The 23,775-nt window shown below is 39.9% G+C and overlaps 1 protein-coding gene across 3 annotated transcripts in view; it reads left to right on the top strand.

Annotated features, from left to right (window-relative positions):
- The window catches only part of ppp3cca (protein phosphatase 3, catalytic subunit, gamma isozyme, a), a 31,138-nt gene extending 8,655 nt beyond the window's left edge, over positions 1-22,483 (top strand). For 2 of the 3 annotated variants that reach the window (XM_058375037.1, XM_058375039.1), the window contains 11 exons: positions 4,761-4,872; positions 6,536-6,681; positions 7,214-7,353; positions 8,365-8,442; positions 8,758-8,852; positions 10,845-10,970; positions 12,025-12,102; positions 12,228-12,312; positions 15,255-15,352; positions 17,669-17,695; positions 19,660-22,483. In XM_058375037.1, coding sequence (XP_058231020.1) covers positions 4,761-4,872; positions 6,536-6,681; positions 7,214-7,353; positions 8,365-8,442; positions 8,758-8,852; positions 10,845-10,970; positions 12,025-12,102; positions 12,228-12,312; positions 15,255-15,352; positions 17,669-17,695; positions 19,660-19,814 — 1,140 coding nt within the window. In that variant the 3' untranslated portion in view covers positions 19,815-22,483. The remainder of the gene's footprint in view (positions 1-4,760; positions 4,873-6,535; positions 6,682-7,213; positions 7,354-8,364; positions 8,443-8,757; positions 8,853-10,844; positions 10,971-12,024; positions 12,103-12,227; positions 12,313-15,254; positions 15,353-17,668; positions 17,696-19,659) is intronic. The other variant, XM_058375038.1, reaches the window with a different exon arrangement.
- The last annotated feature ends 1,292 nt before the right edge of the window (positions 22,484-23,775 follow it).

Here is a 23,775-nt window from a genome sequence, read left to right as displayed (position 1 = left end):
TTTGTTTTAGAGAAAATTGGTTCTCTTAAGAATTGTATTGTAAGGTAATACACTTTAAAAAAAAAAAAACTATGAAGCTTTACAAGGTGATAAAGGTATTAACAGCATAGGGGTTAAAAAATAAACGCTCGCTCTCGTCAAATGTCCGCTGAGGAACTGTCTGTGGACCGGGGTGGGTTTCGGTTTCAGTGACGTCACTGCTCCAAATGTCAAACATGAAAGTAGCCGAAGTAAAGAGCGTGGTCAGTGATTACTTCAGTGGAACACACACACACACAATCACTTTAGACTAAGAGTCTTTTTGATGTTAATGGATTATTTGGAAACCAACAGTGCCATTATACAGGAAAATAATATATGGGGATGGCAGATCAGTACAACTGGTGGCTTCCACGACCCACAAATACAAACAATTTTATAAGAAAGGCATATTTGGTGATCATCTTGTCCTTGAGGAAGTAAAATGATTCCTTTTGAAAATTTAAGGTTATTATATTATTATGCAACTGAGGAACCTTGTTTGATGGATCTAGTAGATATAAGTAGGGCATCATTTTAACGCCCTCTAAAATCAAGTTTCACACAATAATTCAATCATTGTGTTTGGTTTGATTTGACCGTAACATTATGTGGTGTAATGTGAATTCTGTTCAGCACAATTTTATCCTGGGCTCACCAAACCTGATCAGTTGGTTAGCTGAAGAAGAATCATCTGATATACAAAATGTCTGTAGTAAGTGAGCACAATTGAGGGGGAAAAAATGAACCATATTTCTAAAATGGATTTGCCAAAGGCGGCGGAGGGGTTCAGTGTGATTTTGGAAGAAATGAAGTGTACACTTGCACAAGTACTTCAGTATTCCACACACACACGCACACACTGGGCCTCATTTTACAAAAATATTAAATAAATTTATTCAGGATTTGTTCAATGGAGCATTTTCACTAGGAAACTGTTTGTATCCTACTCATGCTAGACTAACTAATGACTGACCAACATGAGTCGATTGAACAGCTTCAGTCATATAATTAGTGTCGAGTTCCTGAGTTTTTATGTACGTATTATGCCATCAAGTTTAAATAATCTGCATTCTGAATACATATTGAATGAACATTTCAATTCAATTCATATTCGCAGCATCAACTAAAGAAATATTACGAAAAGTATATGAAAGTAAATCAGAGCAAATCCATCTTTTGCGATAAGATAAATAAGACCTGTGATTAAATTAAACAGTGATTCTGTAGAAAAAAAGACTAATCAGTAAGATGCTGTTTCTACCATAGATTTTGCTGCAGATTTGCTCCACTTCACATGCTGTTATGCTGATTAATAATGTCTCCTTTTATTAAACATCCGAGAAAGTGTTTTCAGCATCTTTTCAGCTGTGAGCTTCGCCTTTTATATAGGTTTGTAAGCATCACCTTGGAAATTTGCTGTGCCGTGTAATCGACGCCTGGTAATTATATCCGTGATCGGATCCTGACATTCGTGTGCAAAGAAAAGGAAAATCAACATTTGACAAACATCTAAAAAATCAGAAGTGAGGTTCTGGATTCTGAAAGTTTGTCAAAACACTGAGAGTTTCTTCGGCCCATGAACCTCGGTCCTCGCCCTGCACTTAAGACTCTTGACTTTCAGTCTCTTTTTTTTTTTTTTTTTACACCCCCGTGTAGTAAATGTGTGTGCGTTCCTGCTGCATGTAATTGCTTGATGGATGTTAATGGATCAGAGAAGCAAATGGCAGTGAACAAAAAAAAAAATATATTCTCTCTCTCTCCCCCTCTCTCTCTCTCTCTTGTTTAATGAGCGACACAGTTTATCCTCATTTTTCCTTCTGTGCAGCGGTGGACACACCCACACACTCGTTCCGAGCTCCGAGCCCCAGTTTCCAGGAGTTCAGTCTCTACTTGGCTGACATGGGGTTTTGTTTTTCCTCCTACTCCTGAGGAAAAGAGAGAACGAGAGAGAGAGAGAGATTAAAATTTCTGTGGCTTTCTCTAGCTCGGTTTCTCATTACTTTCTTCTTGTTTGGAGGAGGGAGGGCGGGGGGTTGGCGGCTTATGGCCAACGTTACCTGCAATTTTCCGCTCATTCTTCTTCATGCGTAGGTTGAAGTAGCGGCTCTCCATCCAGCCCACACACATGCACACACACACTCTGCCTCTCTCTTGCTAGCCTTGTCGTCTATTATTTCAGATGGCATTTGAGGCTGCACCTGCCGTCCTTGGTTACCTCGGCAGCGTGTCCTCGCCGATTTAAGTGCAGCGCAGGGAGCTGCATGTTAATAGAATGACGAGAGGATGCTAAACAGGAGTCTAATGAGACTCGCGGAGTAGGGACGTATACGCGTGTCCTACAGAATAGCGTCCCACTATCCCTCCACTCCTCCTGGACCATTTGCATCGCCAGGATTTTGTCAGCAATCTGTGAAGCTTAGATGTGTAAATTAAGCAAAGTGCTCTCTCGAGATAGATGGTCATGTGGGCATTTTATTATTGCAATTTTCCTTGCACACAATGACCATCTGGGTTATTTTAATGAGAAGATAATGGGCAATTGTTATAGGCAAGGAAAAGAATAGTTGGACAGCAAGCGTGTAACAATGTTACATTTTCATTTTCATGATTTTTTTTTCAACCTGCCATCACCACCACCATTCTTTTTTTTTTGGAGAACAATAAAGCCTTTATTCCTATAAAATTAAATATTAAGAGAGAGGAGGGGGGTGGAGGAAAGAAAATAGATAAGCAGAAGAAGACAAATCATTTTAAAAAGTGGAGACAAATCAAACAAAATTTGGCAGCAACACAGAAACAGCTTTGTGGGTGGTTTAAAAACAAAATGGCTGTGATGTTCAAAGTGTTTTACCTCAACATGGAACCAACATCATTATTAGGAGTCACCTAAAGATGGCTTTTGCTGTTTCACACAGCTTGGTGACAGAAGCAGACAAGGCTTGCTTACCTAAAAAAGGTAACTCAAATCGAGAACTGGGATATACTCATAGCTCTGAACTAGGCTCTTTTACTATCTCCAGATTTTTTAGGCTACATTTTATATTATTATTATTATTATTATTATAATATTATATTTTTGTTACTATTTTTATTATTATTATTTTTATTTTATTTCATTATTTATAATATTTACTGCTATATTGATACTACATATATATATTTATATACATATATATATATATATATATATATATACATAGACATATATTTGCATATGCATATCTGACACTTGACTTTCAAGTTATTTTCGTTTGTGATTTCTACCATTTAATTTTCCCTACTTTTCCCTATATATTCTTAACTATATCCCCTATTTTTCATGTCCACACTTTAAATTGAGACATTGAGACAGTCGTAAAAAGTATTTCCCTACATGTCGTACTGTGTATGATTTCGTATATGACCAATAAAATTTGAATTTGATTTGAATTTAATACATGTCATGGTGCAGTGGAGAGAGAGAAGGGATCCCTCTAGAAACCTAAGGGGTCACCATTGGCACCAAGATCCATCTATCTTGGGAAACCTTTGATGGTTCTCCCTTTCAGAACCCCTTTAAGAAGCTGGGAGTATTTGCAATCCAAAGGAACACCAAATCATTTAGTTATCTACCAAAGGTATAGGTAACTTCTGAAAATAATGGGGTTTGAGGCAACAGTTCATGGAAAAGGTCAGCATGTGGGTACGATGTTCAGGCGTCCACAAACTTTTTGCCGTATGGTATACATGAGCAGACGGACAGCTACGATTGGCTCAGTCAGTCATACTGACGGGGAGACAATAACACAGTCCCTCCAACTCTGAGAGCATGGCCAATAGATGACTGTGGTATCACTAGGATTCAAAGTTGAAATCTTTTTAAGGATAGACAGATTACTCAGAGTAATGGGGTGGAAGAGGAATTCCATTCTTCCCACACAAAAAGTGAGTCCTGACCACAAGTGGAAGTGGTAGCTCAGTCGTTGGACTACTAATTAAAAGGTTGTGAGTTTGAATCCCAGGACCACCAAGCTGCCACCACTGGTCCCTTGAGCATAGGCCTTAACCCTCAATTGCTCATGAGATTATAAGTTGCTTTACTTTACATAAAAGTAAGTAAGGAACAAATGAGTAATTAAAGCAGGTAGGAAGTGAATTTGCCTGTAGGAAATTGGTTGAGCTTATGAAGAGCACTAGAGGAAAGAAAACGATAGCCATACTGTTAGGAGAATAACAAACATACCACTGCCATCCGTTGCATAGAGCCGGAACTGGCCATGCTCTGTGGGCGGTATGGATGTACTCAGACTCCCCGGTCCAGCACAGACATCTGTGATGTCATGTATGTGGAAGAGGGCATATTGCTCTTTCCTCTGAGTGCATCACCCTGTGTGAAAAGATGCAGTCCGTTGGCTTTACATGCCTCTGAGGAAGCCTTTATCATTTCCAGTTGGCAGTTGTTATATTATAGAGAAGAGCTGACTGGTGGGTGGGAAATGGCCAAGACCCAGTTAGAAAGAAAATAAGAAAAAAACAACCCTTGTTTGTTGCCTGAAGCATACCTCCGTGTCAAGAACTTGGACAGGAAATTAATAGTCGTGTGTTGTTGGTGTCAACTTTGCATCCTCTAAACAAAGCTGTCTGGGTTTTCCTTCCTTCCTTCTTTTCTTCCTTTTATGTAGTCTATTTAATCGATTCTGGACCTGAATTCAGTAGTATCTCTTTGAATGTGCTCCGTCTCACTCGCTTTCTCTCTGCAGTGTGTGCTGTTCCTGTGGGCGCTGAAGATCAACCACCCGACCACACTCTTCCTGCTCAGAGGCAACCATGAGTGCCGGCATCTCACAGAGTACTTCACCTTCAAACAGGAGTGTGAGTGAGTGCACTACACACAAGTGTTTCTGTATGCCGGTGCTAGAGATTCTACACACACCGGACACTTTAATAGGAACACCTGCAGTTAAAAATGCTTGGAGGCAGCATTCGTATTGGAGACATGATTTATTTATTTATTTTTTTTAATTGGTAGATTCACAGGTTTATTTTAAGTTATGTAATGGATCATCCCGTTCCAGGAACAGCTCTTGGCTGTGGAAACCAAAAAAACCCCAACAAAACAGATCCACGTAAAGTCCTGCAAATCAACAAGGCAGGTTTGCTGTGAACAGGAAGGGAAATGAGGCTGGAGAAAAGGAAGCAGTCCTTTGTGTGTAAAAGTGGTCGACTCTGTCGTTCAGCAGCGGCGGCGTTTTTTCGGCTCGACCCTTTTGCATAACAAAAAGCCGTGCTCTTGGTTTGACCTTGTTGTGGGCGTATTTTAATAAAGCGGAAGCTTCTGAAAGCAAGAGCAGACACTACAGCAATAATAAGCTTAATAAAGCTCTGAATGAGCATTACACGTAACCGATAATGAGGACTAATTAGGCTCATCTCTGCCAAATTGAATAGCAACCCACTGTTAGCTCCTGTATCTGTGCGCTGCTGTGTCGACTCCGGTCTTGCACAGTCTCCTTCAGATTTTTACTCACGTTTTTGGAAGCCCTGTTCGGATACTGTTGTGTGATGTTTGCCATTAAATGACCATATTATTACAACAATAAACTGGGGTGTCCTGAGTAATCACGCTGAAGTTGATTATTTTCCCAAAATATTGGTTTATTTCTATTGCACTACAGCAATTTGCCAGCGATTACATTTTTATGTATTAAAAGTTGACACATATTATCCATTTATGGTTGGTGAAATGAGATTGTTCCTGTTATCACTTGCATTAGAGCAGCTGTAAACCTTTCCATCACAAAAGTTACTTTTTAACCAGTAATTTTTACCTGATTTACTAAAGCGACACTGGAGACTCCTTGCATAAACATCTACTTTCATCACATCAAAAATTCTATATATTGTGCCTGCCAAATATTGTGTTGTTCCCCCTTTTCCTGCCAATACAGCCCTGACCCGTCGTGGCATGGACTCCACTAGACCCCTGAAGGTGTGCTGTGGTATCTAGTACCGAAATGTTAGTGTAATGTCTAGCCATTGCAATTTGGCTCTTGTCAAACTCGCTCAAATCCTTACGCTTGCCCATTTTTCCTGCTTCTAACACATCAACTTTGAGGACAAAATGTTCACTTGCTGCCTAATATGTCCCACCCACTAACAGGTGCCACGGTGAGGAGATTATCAGTGTCATTCACTTCACCTCTAAGTGCTCATAATGTTATGCCTGATCGGTGTAGAATTCAACAGCACCAGTGACATGAAGGTGAATAATTGTATTTTAGTGTATAGAATAACTAGCTATTGAGTGCAAATAGAAATAATATTCTATTTAGTCCAGCATAGAGAAACATTTTGTTCAGAGCTGATGTGATTTCTTCAAAGACTGGAAGAAATGTCACATGTCATGAGATCCTGAGATCCTTATTATACCTCAGAGAGAGAGAGAGAGAGAGACGGAGCGCCTCACGACTTTGTGTTATATAACCTCTCACGCTCTCTGCTGCTGTCCACCCACACTGTCTTTTTGTCTTGGCAGGTAAAATCAAGTACTCCGAGCGCGTGTACGACGCATGCATGGAAGCGTTTGACTGTTTGCCCCTTGCCGCTCTCTTAAACCAGCAGTTCCTCTGTGTTCATGGAGGCCTTTCGCCCGAAATCAACTGCTTAGATGACATTAGGAAAGTAAGTAATCAGTTAAAATAACAAAGAAGCGGTGATTGTGAACTAATGTAAAGCTAAAGAAGAAGAAGTGAAGAGCATGTTATATTTGTCTCGGAAGAAACAATTCCAAGAATATATTCATCCAATGATTCAACAGATGATTGCATTTGATGTATTAGTTTAATAAGCTGCAGCTCGGTGTTTATCGCAGTTCTCTACGCCTGGATGTAATAAATTAGGTTCAGGAAGATGCATTTCTGTAGACGTGACTAGACTGAAATTCATGGAATATCCTCCAACGCGAGGTTATGACATCTTTAGGGACAGGATTATGGCAAATTCTCCAAGTATTAATTATGAGATGATTCAAAAACTGTCTAGATTGGTATGTTTTTGTTAGCAGAATACTTTCTCAAGTGGATTTACAGGCTTTTGTTGTGCCCTGAGGATATTTTTAATACACAAAAAGTAAATTTTTTAAAGGTCTGTGTTCAGTTAGGTAGCAGGAAATCGGTGCCAAAGGTACAATCTGATGTTCTGTCTGTCTGTGCAGTTAGATAGGTTCAAGGAGCCGCCAGCATTCGGGCCGATGTGCGATCTCATCTGGGCCGATCCGGGCGAGGATTACGGCAGTGAAAAGACCTCTGAGCACTTTAACCACAACTCGGTGCGAGGCTGCTCGTACTTCTTCAGGTGAAGATGACGTGATGACGAATTGTGTGTTATTTTGTGTATTTTTGGCCATTATTTGGATCAATTGTGTCTGTGATGCCTAGAGATAGAATACGCACTTGAGACCCCAGTAATAAATTTAAACATAGCTGCAAGCTGCAATTTAGGGGGCCAAGCACTTTTAGACCCAACACTTCATGAAGTAATGAAGGAAGCCTAGAAAGCACTGAGACCATCATTGCTTGTTCTTCACACTGTTAATGAGGTATTGCCTCACTTCCTGTTTTCTTAAGGTGCAAATGAACTCCTAGCTTAGGTGTTTACATGTGATAATTGAGAAATAAATGAAGAAACAGCGGACGTTTCGAAATGCTAGACTTGCTGTTCTTCAAGCCATTTCGTTTTTGGGCTTTGTGGATGAATCGTCCATCATATACAATTCTTAGAAACATTGTTTGTCTAGGTTAGTCTCAGGGTGCAAAGAAAATCAAAACTCGACTTCCTGTATGACATCCCACATCGGTTACAACACCATCACTTGGTACGTTCCAGGGAGTCGTCTTTGGTGCTTGGCCCCGTAATTGCTCGATAATGGTGCGCTTTCACCACTGTAATAAAACAAATTGCGGACCCCACGGTAGGAGAGTGAATGTAATAATGTCCGTGAGTCATGACTGTGCCCAGTTTCACATTTTTAACGTAATGATGACTGAGTTTGAGAATGATGCACTCGCTGCCCGCTGGACTGTATCATTAAGTCCCCCCTGAAGCTCGAGTGCAAATCTCTGATTCAAGACTAGCTCCTGGAAACAAAGTGCTGACCTGTTTCCCACAGCTGAGGTGTGTGTGTGTGTGTTTTGGTCTAGCCTCAGCAGCCTAAATGCAGGTGTTGCTTGAAGGTTTTTAATGCAGCTGTGGGTTTTCTGGCAGATTGCCATGTTTGGAGATGTTTGGCATGTGTAATACCAAAATCACTTCATATTTTAGTGTGAATGATAGAAATGACCATGTGATGTTTCTTCCCTCTCCTAGTTATCCTGCTGTCTGCGACTTTTTGGCAAACAACAATCTGCTGTCAGTGATAAGAGCACACGAAGCCCAGGACGCAGGGTAAGTGCCTGTTTTTTTAGGCCAGTGTGTGTGTTTGTGTAGTGTTGTGTGTGTGTGTGTGTGTGTGTTTGTGTGGTGTTGTGTGTTTGTGTGTGTGTTGCACCCTGACGTCCTGGTTTGCTATTTGACTTGAGCTCCATTCCATTTCAATACTTTAACTGACCAAATTGGACATTGAGACAATTAGAGATAATTGACAGAACTGAGCTCATTTCTGTCTGCAGTGTGGAACGTGTGTAGGTGTGTGTTTGTTAGTGTGTGTGAGAATACGTGACTGTCGCAGCTCTAAAGCAGCCCGTTTGTTCCCCACTACAGGTACAGGATGTACAGGAAAAGCCAGACGACCGGCTTCCCCTCGTTAATCACCATTTTCTCTGCTCCTAATTACCTAGACGTGTACAACAACAAAGGTAAGTACACAGCATTCACCAACACGCACACCTCTGTGCTAAACCTGGCTCGGGCTTGTTCAGGAGATCACGCTCGGATGTTTTTTTTTTTTTTTCCTTTTCTTTTTGTTTACACTGCCAGCTAGAGAGATTTTTCTCCTTTGCAATGAGGTTACATCATGTTCTGTTGTCGAGAAAATACACAAAAGATAGAAACAAAAATGAAGCAGTGTATTTCTAAATAAATCTACTTGCAGAGTCTCTGTACAGTTACCAAGAGCAGCAAAGTTGATGCACGTGTCTAGACAAAATGAAAAGGATAATGTAATTTAAAAGAAGAAAAAAAAATCAGTGTCTATGCAGTAAAGGTTTTGAGTCTGTTTACGCTCTTGCTTATGATTCTATTTTGTATTGTATAGTACACAATGTCTTGGTTGCCAGATTTTTTTTTTTTTTTTATAGAAGCTTTAGAGTCAGGGTTCTTCTGTAGTGTCTAGACCACGACCTTTAGACATAAGCCAAAAATGAAATAAAATCAAATCAAAAGGAATAGAAAATTTGGACTGAATAATGGAATATAGCATTGTATTTTTTTTGCTGTAAGATGTAACCTAAAAGCATTTAAAAATGAAAAATACAACACTAACGTGACCAAATATCCATAAGAAAATGAAATAAATAAAGTAATTGTGTTTAAGTGAATGACATGGCTTTCATTCTCATTATTCAGCAGTTTATAGAATAGCACTTGATCCAGTGCAACCTATAATTTTTCCTTTATATATATATATATATATATATACTGCCCAGTCTCCAGATTTGAACTCTATTGAAAACCTCTGGAATGTCATCAAGAGGAAGATGGATGATCACAAACCATCAAGCAAAGCTGAGCTGTTTGCTTTTTTGCAAAAAGAGTGGTATAAAGTTCCCCAACAGCAATGTGAGAAACTGGTGGAGATCATGGAGCCAAAACGCATGCAGATCGGGGTTATTCCACCAAATACTGATTTCTTAATGTTATTTAACCAAAGCATTAACACAATTTGTTTACAAATTATTTGCATTTTGTTTTATTTGAGTTATTAAAGCTCTGCAAATACTGCATGATCTTGGGTTATTTTGATGTGATGTCATTTCCTTTAAATATTCATTTAAATATTTCATAAAAAATGAAACAAAACTCTTCATCTGACCATTACATGCACCTGTAAGAAAAAAACATAAGAAACTGATTATTTTGCAGTGGGCTCTCAATGCTGAAGGCGGCTGAAATCCACAATAATGTCCTTTGAGCAGTTGATATTGAGATATGTCTGCTACTGATGCTCTGTAAAGCCTTCATAACGCCTCTAATCTGAGGTGCTGTTAATCGGTGATTTCTGAGGTTGGTCACTCTAAATGAACTTCTCCTCTGCAGCAGAGGTCAGTTTTGGTCTTGCTTTACTGGGATGGTCTTCATATGAGCCAGTTTCATCATGGTGCTTGATGGGTTTTGCAAATGCACTTGACAGTACTGTTCTTGTAAGAACTATTCCAGACCACCTGACCTTCCTGTCTTAAAATAACAACTGACTGTTTTCTGTTGTCATTACATATGGATTACTGAAGTCCATGTGTGTTATTTCATAGTTTTGAAATCTCCAGTATTGTTCTAGAATGTAGAAAATAAATCCCTAAACAAAAAACACTGAATTAAAAGGTGTGTCCAAACTTTTGACTGGTAGTGTATATATATATATATTATGCAAAGCTAAATGTGAACACAGATACTGTAATTGAGAAATAAAATAACGTTTGTGTTTTTGTTTATTCAGTTGGTTAAGAAAATGTGCTCAGAGTTTGAAGGAGAAAGTAATCAAGCATTCACTTTGCTTAAAATTTAAAATATAAAATTTGGTCCATGAGATTAGCAAGATTAAGATAATTGTAACATCATATCTGGCATTCTGTAGTGTTTTTGATTCTACAGTGAAGTAAACTAACTGATTTGTACGTTTCTGTTACCTGTAGCTGCTGTCTTAAAGTACGAAAACAACGTCATGAACATCCGGCAGTTTAACTGCTCCCCACATCCGTACTGGCTGCCCAACTTCATGGACGTGTTCACGTGGTCGCTGCCCTTTGTCGGTGAGAAAGGTAAAGGCACGTTTCATCTCTCTTCCTCGTCAGCTAGAAGCCAGCGGTGTTCATCTGAAGCGGCTGTTACTATAGAAACAAAACTGAACCGTCTAAATCAGCTGTTACTATAGAAACAAAACTGAACTGTCTAAATCAGCTGTTACTATAGAAACAAAACTGAACCGTCTAAATCAGCTGTTACTATAGAAACAAAACTGAACCGTCTAAATCAGCTGTTACTATAGAAACAAAACTGAACCGTCTAAATCAGCTGTTACTATAGAAACAAAACTGAACCGTCTGAATCAGCTGTTACTATAGAAACAAAACTGAACCGTCTGAACCAGCTGTTACTATAGAAACAAAACTGAACCGTCTGAACCAGCTGTTACTATAGAAACAAAACTGAACCGTCTGAACCAGCTGTTACTATAGAAACAAAACTGAACCGTCTGAACCAGCTGTTACTATAGAAACAAAACTGAACCGTCTGAACCAGCTGTTACTATAGAAACAAAACTGAACCAGCTGTTACTATAGAACCAAAACTGAACCAGCTGTTACTATAGAACAAAGCTGAAGCAGCTGTTACAATAAAAACTAAACTGAACCAGCTGTTACTATAGAAACGAACTGAACTATCTGAAGCAGCTGTTATTATAAAAATAAAAAGGGACCAGCTGTTACTATAGAAACTAACTAAACCATCTAAACCAGTTGTTTCTGTAGAAACGAAACTGAACCAGCTGTTACTTTCGAAAAAAACTGAACCATCTTAACCAGCTGTTACTATAGAAACGAAACTAAACCACCTGAACCAGCTGTTACTATAGAAATATATCTGAACCATCTGAACCAGCTGTTACTATAGAAATATATCTGAACCATCTGAACCAGCTGTTACTATAGAACCAAACCTGAATCATCAGAAGCAGCTGTTACTATAGAAACATGTTACAATGCTGGTATTAATTATGAACCCGTTATTTGAATTACTATCATAGCTGCTTTTTTTGTTTGTTTTTGAGAAGGTTCTAGTGACTGTAGTGACACTTTTTCTGTGTGTCCTCAGTGACCGAGATGCTGGTTAACGTGCTGAACATCTGTTCGGACGATGAGCTCATGTCCGAGGGAGACGACCTGTGTGAAGGTACCTGAGAGATGAAGAACATCTGTCCTAGGGATCATTTTTGGGACCTCCCACTTTGGGTGCAGGGATCATTGTGTTATGACAGTAATATTATGTTTGCATATTGTGTGTGTGTGTGATTCCAGGCGGAGCCCCAGCAGCTCGTAAGGAGGTGATCAGAAATAAAATCCGTGCCATAGGCAAGATGGCCAGAGTTTTCTCCGTGCTCAGGTCAGTCGCTAGTTTTCTGAAACATTTCCTTCAATTATTGGATTGGTGATAATATCAAAATGACATTTATTTAAAACATCCATATTTTGGTGAAAGCTTAATGTTCAGTAGAACATTTAATTACAAACCAGATCATTTTCATTTAAATTCAATAATAAGTATTGAAATGAAAAGTTAAAATAAGCCGCAGCTGCTCGTCTTCATATCAGCTTCATTCCCCCGTCTGTCTGCTCTCTGAGGAGTTTCTGTCCAGCACTGGTGATTTTGAGAGCAGTCTCAGATCTGGACACGGTTCCTCCGTACTCCTGCCTCTGAGAGAGAGGCCTCCTTACCTAAACGGGACACGGAGTAGAAAATAGATTTTACTGTTTATAAAAGAAGAGAGGAGCTTGCTGCATACAATGGACTTTTGTCTGAAAGTGTGCACACACACACACACACACACACACACACATATGCTTGTCCATTAGGTATAATGATGCAGCATCGGTGAGTCATGAGTGGAAGCAGCTGTATAATTAATTGCATTAGACATAGAGGGGAGGAGAGGAGTGGAGAGGAAAGAGGGGAAGAAAAGGAAGGTGGAGTAAATAGAGGAGAAGAGGGAAGAGGAGAGGAGGGAGGGAGGAGTAAAGAGAGGAGAAGGAGAGGAGTGTGGAGTAAGGAGAGGAGAGAGGGGGAGGAGAGGAGGGTGGAGAAAAGAGAGGAGAGGAGTGAAGAGGAGTAAAGAGAGAAGAAGGAGAGGAGGGTGGAGTAAGGAGAGGAGGGAGGAGTAAAGAGAGGAGGATGGAGTAAAGAGAGGAGTGAAGAGGACAGGAGAGGATGGTGGAGTAAAGAGAGAAGAGAAGTGGAGGGTGGAGTAAAGAGAGGAGGGTGGAGTAAAAAGAAGAGAGAGGAGTGGAGGGTGGAATAAAGAGAGGAGGGTGGAGTGAGGAGAGGATGGGGTGGAGTAAAGAGAGGAGAGGAGAGGATGGGGGTGGAGTAAAGAGAGGAGAGGGGAGTGAGGAGAGGAGAGGATGGGGTGGAGTAAAGAAAGGAGAGTGGAGTGAGGAGAGGAGAGGATGGGGGTGGAGTAAAGAGAGGATGGGGGGTGGAGTAAAGAGAGGAGAGGATGGGGTGGAGTAAAGAGAGGAGAGTGGAGTGAGGAGAGGAGAGGATGGGGGGTGGAGTAAAGAGAGGAGAGGATGGGGTGGAGTAAAGAGAGGAGAGTGGAGTGAGGAGAGGATGGGGGGTGGAGTAAAGAGAGGAGAGTGGAGTGAGGAGAGGATGGGGGGTGGAGTAAAGAGAGGAGAGTGGAGTGAGGAGAGGAGAGGATGGGGGTAGAGTAAAGAGAGGAGAGGATGGGGGTGGAGTAAAGAGAGGAGAGTGGAGTGAGGAGAGGATGGGGGTGGAGTAAAGAGAGGAGAGTGGAGTGAGGAGAGGAGAGGATGGGGGGTGGAGTGAGGAGAGGAGAGGTGAGGATGGGGGTGGAGTAAAGAGAGGAGAGTGGAGAGAGGAGAGGATGGGGGATGGAGTAAAGAGAGGAGAGTGGAGAGAGGAGAGGAGAGGATGGGGGGCGGACTAAAGAGAGGAGAGTGGAGTGAGGAGAGGAGAGGTGAGGATGGGGTGGAGTAAAGAGAGGAGAGTGGAGTGAGGAGAGGATGGGGGTGGAGTAAAGAGAGGAGAGTGGAGTGAGGAGAGGATGGGGGTGGAGTAAAGAGAGGAGAGTGGAGTGAGGAGAGGAGAGGTGAGGATGGGGTGGAGTAAAGAGAGGAGAGTGGAGAGAGGAGAGGAGAGGATGGGGGTGGAGTAAAGAGAGGAGAGGAGAGTGGAGTGGAGAGGAGACGAGGGTGGAGTAAAGAGAGGAGGATGGAGTGGAGAGGAGACGAGGGTGGAGTAAAGAGAGGAGGAGGGAGTGGAGAGGAGACGAGGGTGGAGTAAAGAGAGGAGAGTGGAGTGGAGAGGAGACGAGCGTGGAGTAAAGAGAGGAGGATGGAGTGGAGAGGAGACGAGGGTGGAGTAAAGAGAGGAGGATGGAGTGGAGAGGAGACGAGGGTGGAGTAAAGAGAGGAGGATGGAGTGGAGAGGAGACGAGGGTGGAGTAAAGAGAGGAGGATGGAGTGGAGAGGAGACGAGGGTGGAGTAAAGAGAGGAGGAGGGAGTGGAGAGGAGACGAGGGTGGAGTAAAGAGAGGAGGATGGAGTGGAGAGGAGACGAGGGTGGAGTAAAGAGAGGAGGATGGAGTGGAGAGGAGACGAGGGTGGAGTAAAGAGAGGAGGATGGAGTGGAGAGGAGACGAGGGTGGAGTAAAGAGAGGAGAGTGGAGTGGAGAGGAGACGAGGGTGGAGTAAAGAGAGGAGGATGGAGTGGAGAGGAGACGAGGGTGGAGTAAAGAGAGGAGGATGGAGTGGAGAGGAGACGAGGGTGGAGTAAAGAGAGGAGGATGGAGTGGAGAGGAGACGAGGGTGGAGTAAAGAGAGGAGAGTGGAGTGGAGAGGAGACGAGGGTGGAGTAAAGAGAGGAGGATGGAGTGGAGAGGAGACGAGGGTGGAGTAAAGAGAGGAGAGTGGAGTGGAGAGGAGACGAGGGTGGAGTAAAGAGAGGAGGATGGAGTGGAGAGGAGACGAGGGTGGAGTAAAGAGAGGAGGATGGAGTGGAGAGGAGACGAGGGTGGAGTAAAGAGAGGAGGATGGAGTGGAGAGGAGACGAGGGTGGAGTAAAGTGGAGAGGTCAGGAGAGCACTTTCTGTGTTGTGAAATCTTTTGTCTTGTTTTTCTATAACGATATTCAGGATGTTCAGATTCATCATTTATCCCTCTCTCCTCCCATCAGGCTCATTGGTTTCGTTGGTTTCAGTGAATGTAGTGCTAATGAGGTGTGTGTGTGTATGTGTGTGTGTGTATGTGTGTGTGTGTGTGTATGTGTGTGTGTGTGTGTGTGTGTGTGTGTGTGTTTTCTCTCAGAGAGGAAAGTGAGAGCGTTCTGACCCTTAAAGGACTGACACCGACTGGAACGTTACCTCTGGGAGTGCTGTCTGGAGGCAAACAGACTTTACAGAACGGTTAGTGTGTGTGTGTGTGTGTGTGTGTGTGTGTGTGTGTGTGTGTGTGTGTGTGTGTGTGTGTTAGAGTTCATTAGTCACACATTCAGCTCCAGAACTCATTAAAACCTCACACAGGTAGCTGACCTCATATTTTTACACTTGACATGTCGATGATTTTAATCTTCCGGAAATTTCCAGTCAAAAATTAGCAACTTATTAGCAATTTGATCATGACACTGGATTATCATCATTCTTTATGGTGTGTGTGTCTGTGTGTGTGTGTGTGTGTGTGTTATATTAAACACACATTTTGATATTTTATTTCAAAAGCATTAGGAGGGTTTTGTTTTATTTATTTATTTATTTAATTTTGTGTTTCTCATGTCTAGCGTTTGCTATTTCATAATTTATCAGAACAAAATAGAATATATTTGATATTTAGTATGAAAATATTTTAATTTATTTATAGTTCTTAGATGTATTTTTATTAGTACATTTATTTATAAAATATTAAAAAATATTTCTATTTTTTATATCTATACTTTTGTGATTTATTAATTTGGGATAATATTTTATTTTTATATAATTTTATTTATTTGTTTTTGTTTGTTTGTTTGTTTGTTAGATTGCAATTGTCATTTAGTCCACATTAATTTTATATTAAATTTTATTTTAGTTATTTTAATAGAAAGATGTAGCTCACCTAGGAAAAATATTGTGACGATTGTGTGTGTGTGTGTGTGTGTGTGTGTGTTATCTATTTAGATTTAAACACAGATTTCAAGTACATTCACATTTTTTTGTCAGAAGGCGTTATAACACATGCGGCCACTAGAGGGCAGATCAGAGCCATAACATTTCGACTCCTCAGTTTTTTGATTCATTTAGGGCACGTGCTCTGTTTTACACACACAGTCTTCATTTCCGCTGATTATAATGAACAGAAACTCAAAACAGCTCACTGCTACAGCCTTAAACACAACATTATCCTCTCTTTAAATTCCAACAATAAAGTTTTACAGAGAATTCTGAAGGGATGTTCTCCAAAACAGAAAGCTATCTGGTTCGAAACTATTCGTTATCTCATCATTTTCCTGCACATGTGGCTTTCAAACCCTTCCAAAACCTTCAAACTTTTATTAGTATTTTATTCATTTTATTTGTTGTTGAATCAGGATTGTTTTAATAACAATTTATTCAAAAATTATTCTGGAAATGAATTACAATTAAGTAATCTGCTTGATAACTTCTGCACATGACCATGATTTTCAAACTCTTTCCAAACATCTCTGAACTTTTATTTTATTTTTTATGTTTTTATTTTTTTTTTATTTTTATTTTTTTAATTTGGTCGTTTTTATCTGCTTTTATTTGTGGTGTTCAAATTCATTCATTTATTTTTCTTGTGCCAAAAAACCAAAAAACAGTACTCAAAACATGTCTCTGGTGTTTGTGGGAATTTTATAACGACAAAAAAAATGTATTTCATTTTTTTATTTGTGCACCATTAGTTCTCAAACTTTCAGTATTTAATGTTTAATGTTATTATTTATTTACTGTATTATTTGGTTTATTTATTCGTCGCATTTCTAACGAAAAGTGTTTCTTGACAAAACATCAGTGTTTCTACTCAAATAGCGTGTGATTTGAATGTGTTTAACGGTGGACAGACAATAACATTGGCAGCTCTGTTGAACATTCTTCTAGCCTGTTTATTTAGCCCCCCCCCCCACACACACACGCAGAGCTTAAAAATTAAAGAATGTCTTGAAGAATATTTACACACGTCACTACAACAGAAACGGGTTGTTGGTTAACAGTGTGTGTGTGTGTGGGGGTTGTGTTATGTAGCTGTGGTAAATATTTCAGCTAGTCAGTAGCTGCCCTGAGTCAAGACGTGCATTAATAACGTTACCGAAGTAAAAGAAAAAGGTTACTAAAGGGCACACGTCTCATTTGTTTTACATGTAAACACTGGACGCTGTAAAACGTCATAAAAGTGCACAGGATTGATGAATTAAGGGACAAGGTTGAGCTGAAGTCATGTTTTCCTTCTCACTGGATGCTAATTTTTAAAAAAAAGATTTTATAATTTACTAACTTTTTGGAAAGGAGGTGTGGCCAAAGAGGCTGGGTTAAAAATAAAAATCATGGTCTGCTGAGCTGCTTCATATTTCTGAAAAGCTTTCTGTACATATATATATATATATATATATATATATATATATGTGTGTGAAAGAATGGACTCTTGCTTTGCTTTGGCTTATTCTGAGCTCTAAACCTGGCGACTCACAGCTCTTTCTTCTCTCCGCTCTGGGCTTCTTGCTAACGTAGCCACTCTGCTGGCGAAGGAGGGCAAAGGTAATCCCCCGTCCCGCCCGTGGCCTCGTCTGTGGTGTCGTGTCCCAGTGTGTTGTGCTGTTTTTGTTCTTTCCCTGTGCATGTGTGTGAAATACTTGGATGTATTTTGGCTAGTTTCAGTAGTCAGTACTTACCCCATGATACTGAACTACTGCTAGTAATAATAATCAACATAGATTTGTGGCTGGATAAAAGTAGGAACTGGAATATATACGAGGAGTGTTTAAATTAATATAAATTTAATATATTCATGTAAAAAAAAATATGTAGCACTAAAAATGAGCAATCCATTTAAAAAAAAGTAAAAAAAAAAAATATTTTAAAAAATTTTATGGAGCATTTAACATTAAAGTTGCAGCTTCAGATTAGTTCTCAGACATTTCAACAAGTTACGATACAGTAGAATAGACGTCCATATAAAAAAAAAAGCAGAAAAAAATGATCTAACAATTTAAAAAAGTTTATAAAATAAGAAAATATATATTATGGAATTAGTTCGTAATTTATAAAAATTCAAATACAGCAAAATTTCTCAAGGGTATTATGACATCACAACACCTACATTCTAATGTCGCCTATCTCTCTTTCTTAGTTCATCTTTTTCCAGTTTTGCTAGTAATAATAAGGTCCTGTGGATAAAGAAACTTGGGGTTTTTCGTACAGGAAATGGTGAGGGTGTGTTTGGCACCGATTCACTTCCTCATCAGAATTATTCACCCTATGCAACAGTCTGCTCGAGCCGGGCTAATTCCCACGCCGTGTTCTGATTGGTGGAGGAGCGGCATCCTCTCAGCACTGGTTATTTTCAGCCTGTAATCTCGTTACGTCAGCGCTCCAGCAGAACACACACACACTTATCACACACACACTGCAGGCACGGAGTGTTAACAGACACGGCGTGCCACAGCAGGAAGCTCCTGAGTCATTGGCCTGCTTTCTGCTTACACAAAGTTTGTGTGTGTGTGTGTGGAAGATTATGGCAACTCTTTTTTGCATTTCTTTTTCATTCCGTACTGCATTTTACTCTCCTCTCTTTATGTCCAGTGAGAGGACATAAAGTTGCTGCAGATTTCTGTCTCTTTTCTGAGCTGAGATTTGAGAACTAGTGCATTCTGGGAACAACTCTGCTAACCCGTGGACAAATCAGTAGCCCAGGTCCAGCAGATTTCATAATAATTACTGTTCTGTTTTGTTTTCAAGTCATAGCTGTCTGTAAGACGAGAAAGTTCAACAACCAAACAAAGCGAAACAAGTCTCAGTATCGAGGTTCACAAAACAAATATTTCCGTTTAGTCTGCAAGTCCTAACAGCTAGAGGGATTTGAGAAGAACACTGAAGGTCTCACACACTACAAAATGCAAACAAACTAATAAGTGCTGACTGATTTGTCCATCGTTGATGAATGCTCGTGTTTTTTGTTAACGGCTCTTGCATGCTGCTTCTGTCGCAAGATCACAAACTCAAAATGTTGAACTTGTGCTAAAGTCACATTTAAGAATAAAGTCGAGGTGCGTCCCAAATCGCATACTTGCACTTATAAATTGTGTGAGTAGTGTGTTCACACTAAAAACCTTTAATTCCCTGGATGTTACACCGCAGTGAAAAAATTGTAGAAGTAGTGCTCACAGAGGGTTTCAAGATCAACAGTTTCAAGATGGCCGACAACGCTCCAGTGGACACGCCGTCATATGAACCTCTTTTAGATTAGAAAGGGCGTTGTCATTGGTCATCAACTGAGTAAATTCATACGCTAGTGCAGTGTGTAGGATGTCATTTGGGACGCAGCTTTGGAGTTCGCATGTCAGCTAAAATGCATGGTAGTGTTATAAATGGAGTCAGAGGTCATTTGTACATCCGTGTTCGGAATGTTTGGATGATGTTGTGGACTGTGTTCTAGCTGCAGTCTAACCATCTTGTGCATTAAGGATGCAGCATTCGATTATCTCTTATTTTTATTTCCTCAGCAATCCAAGGTTTCTCCCCAACGCGAAAGATCCGCAACTTCGAAGAGGCGCGCGGCCTGGACCGGATAAACGAGCGCATGCCCCCGCGGAAGGACAGCCAGCGCACTCCAGGGACGACCGTGACCGAGAAAAACGGCACAGACGGGACGGTGTAGGGAACTCCGCCCTTCTCTTCCTCCTCCTCTTCCTCCACTGCAGTGTTCATTTTCTCTCTGTTCAGCTCTACTCTAGAGACAGAACCGGAAACTCCTACTGTAATGGAGAACCCAGGACTCGTGACTCTGGCGAGAGAAAGAGAGAGAGAGAGAGAGAGAGAGAGAGAGCGAGAGAGAGAGGAAGGATAAATCACTCACCACTAATGAGATTGTAATTATTCAAACAAAATGTATTGAATATTAGATGTATGTGCTAGCAGTGTTTCTTTCCAGCCCGTGGATGGGTTTTCAAACGCCTCGGGTCTCCTTCCAGTTTCCCCATCAGACGGGATCGTCTGTTAACTCTGTCGGTCAGGAGATGATTCCGTCTTCTCGGGTTTTCCGATGTCTTATGTTTACGGTCGGTTTGGCTAGGGGTCACCTGATCACGGGCTGTTCTTTAAATCATTTTATGTGGTTCTGCTTGTTCGAAAAAGTCCAAATTTCCAATTTTATTAGTATTTCCTAACCCACGCCGGACGACAAAAAAGTGAACTAAAAAGAAAATAAGTGATTTGAGAATCTTTTAAGATGTATATTTTCCACCAAAAGCATTTATTTAACAGCTTTTTTTTCCTCTATTAATTTATTTACCTGCCAGAGGCTCATTTTGCCATGTATCGAAGGAAGAGTCGACGATTAAAGCCCTCCAAAACCAAAGACTGGCAGGAAGACGGCTTTGATTCTGCGTCTTGGTTGTAGCTTCGTAGCCAAATGAACAGACTGTGTTAAACGCTGCGGCGTTCCCTTTAAAGAAATGGCAAAAAAATATGATTGGAAAATATCCCCAGAGCCAAAACCCTTGAAATCCTTGAAGTGTTTTTGTGTGAGCAGTGACGATGTCCTGAGAATCAGCGCTTTATTCTAACGTGTGTGTGTGTGTGTGTGTCGAGCCGAACGACGTCTCTCTTTAATGAAAAATGTGCATCACCATTTTCATATTTTATACGAGTTTGTTGATTGATTGTAATTCGGAAAACTTTTGTAAAAAAAAAAAAAAAAAAAAGGAGAAATAGAAAAAAAACAGATTATTAAGAGCGTCGAGTTCCACTAGAGGGAATGGGGATTTTTTTTTTTTTTTTGGAGACATTTTAAATTCTCTATTTAAATAACTTTGATGGTACTGTATCTTAAAATCTTCACGTTGGTGATACCTGCTGTTGTGCTGTACTAGAGTCTGTTATTTTGCCGTTTTATTGGATGTAAGCAGGAACTCATCCCATCAGCGCACTATACCTCTTCATTCCAGAGTGGCTGATGTGGGGGTGGGGGGTGGGGGGTAGCTTTGATTTGTTGTTATTTAGACGTTGATTTGGAGTATTTCGTCTTTTAGAGCGGGCTTTGTTGACTTGGCTATGTGAAATTGCTGTGTAGCTCGTGTATCTAGGTGAAGGAGACGGTGTGAAATTTTACCAAATGGTGAACGTATCATTTGATTTATATGGAGATGGACAAATCGTTAGGGTGATTTCAAGTTTGGGCTTTTTTAATCAATGTTTTTTTTTTTTTTTTTTTTATTCCCACGACAACTAGCAGACCTTGTTTTATTTCTTTTAACCACAGACATGGTCCCAAAAGCAGCATTTTAACGAAATATATAAATGTAAAGACATATCCGAAAATCTTTTTTTTTTCTCCTCAATTAGATAAACAGCTCCAAAACCACATAAATGATTAATAACATACAGTTAGCTAGTTATCTCTGCTACCACTTTTATTTTTTAGCCTCGTCAATCAGGTTTCCAGAGAACGGTAGTACACTGGAGCCTGATGAATGTATGATTTGTCCACAACTAGAACTATTTGATTTAAATGTATATTTCTGATTGTATTATGGGTCAGGGGTTCAGGTTGAAGTTAATTCTGTCGTTTTCTGCCTGCGTATGAATTCATTTCTGAAACCAACTGCACAAGATATAAGAGGAATGTAATTGTTTACCTGAAACTACTAGCAGTGAGGAGATTGGTTTTGAAATATTTCTGATCAGTGGGTCCTCATAGCTTTGCTTTGTCTCCATGCTGCATCATTAATTGGAAGTTGTAAAGGCGTACAAACTTTTGATCAGTAGCGCCTTTGTTTGATTGATTAACGCGCTCGATTCTCCACAAACACACGGCTTCGGGTTTTAATCGCAGCTTTTCTTCAGCAAGGAACAGAAAGGAAACGGATGTGCGAATTCGGGTGGAGTACCTCAGGGTTCACATCGTGGCCCTTTAAACATTCCGGGTTTTTACTGCGTTGTTGTCACTCTGTGAGCGCCTGGGTTTCTTTTTTTACTGTCGTATGAAGGAAACGATTCACCCGAATAAATCCTGGATTGAAGAGTGCCAGAGATCCGGTGATTTGTGCAGTGTGTAGGATTTAGTTCTGGTTTTGAAGGTAAGTCAGAGAAACACAGACACGGTGTGAAGGACATTTTGCACACTACGACCACAAGTCTTTGATTTAAAAAATAAATAAATAAAAGTTAAAAAAAAAAAAAAAAATTTTAAAGGATGAGCTATTCCTACACTCTAATACTACTTGTAACGTGACGCCACCAGTTAATTCTTGATTTTATGTAGATGTTTCACTTAAGAAGAAAAAATAAGGAGAAATAAAATGAAATGTGCAATACTGTGTGACTGAGTCATAATATTTGGGTCGTTTCTTTTCTTTTTTTATACATAAGAATGTCATCTGGTTGGTTTAAACAAACTGAATTTAAATAATGATTGATTTTTCTTTTCTTTCTGAAAGCATGTACAAACGTTTCAGTCTCATACCTTTTGAGAATTGTCAAGCATTTTCATTAAAAGTTTTTAAAACCTTTTACAAACCTCCAATTTGACACTGCATTAAGGAGTATTTCAGGTTATATTTATATAATAAAAAAAGGCTGCTCAAAAATGTTGAGACACCCTACTTACTTTATCACTTTAATGACTATTTAGATGTCATTAAACATTTTATCTGACTGAATATATTTAAAATACACACCTTGAAAAACTACGCACCTTACATTTATTTATTTGAAAAAAGTTAAAACCTTAAAATGTTGTATTTCTTTTTTTCCCCACTTCCCTGACTTTCCCCTTACTGCTTTGGGTGTCATCTATCATCCTGTAATGCAAGCAGAATTAAAACACACTGTGTAGCAAAAGTTTTGACACCCCAGTCCCTCTGCGTCAAATGCTGAACCTGGTTCCAGTGACCATTTTCTAATTCAAATATATTGCTCAGCAGACATTTTTTTGAATTCTATAATAAGTCACAGCATCAATTACTTTCTCATTTGTAAGTTTCATTATTCGCTCATGATCGTTATTAACGCACTTCTGCAATACAGATTAGCGAGGCCACATAGAGATAGTTTCTCTAGGTGTTTTGCTTTAAGTGGACAGAATTACTTCTTTGCTAAATAAATTCAGTTTTGCAATCTGAGCAAATTACTTTTGTGTTCTCCAAACCTCCATCAGGCAACTTTTTAAAAAAGTGAAACTTGCCGCTAAAAACTCCATCTTTAGCTATAACGGTTCGTTTGCCATTGTCAAAGGCCAAAGGTCATCCGGCACAGGAAGTAAATAACAGCTGTGTTATTATAATTGTTTTTATTTAATTCTGAAAGCACTGAATTTTTTATGAGTACAAGCCAAAAAAAAGAGAAATCATTAAGTTGAATGTCATGGAACATTTTATAATGCTGTTCTGTACAGTAAAAGTTAAGGCACACCAGTCACCCGACTGTATCATTAAGCCTTTTATTTATTTATTTTTCTTTTTAAAAGGAACTGGGATTAAATGATTTACGATACAGCTGTGTCCAGCTGTTTTCTGGCATCCACAATTTTCTGGGAAGACCTGCATATATTCCGGGATCTTATGAGGAATACCCGGATAAACTGACTGTTCATATGACCTTTTTCCTCCTGTCTCAAAGAA

The sequence above is a fragment of the Hemibagrus wyckioides genome, linkage group LG22 (assembly GCF_019097595.1).
Source record: "Hemibagrus wyckioides isolate EC202008001 linkage group LG22, SWU_Hwy_1.0, whole genome shotgun sequence".
NCBI classification, from domain to species: Eukaryota; Metazoa; Chordata; class Actinopteri; order Siluriformes; family Bagridae; genus Hemibagrus; species Hemibagrus wyckioides.
The sequence above is the reverse complement of the archived record's forward strand: the minus strand, read 5'-3'. Positions and strand labels throughout refer to the sequence as shown.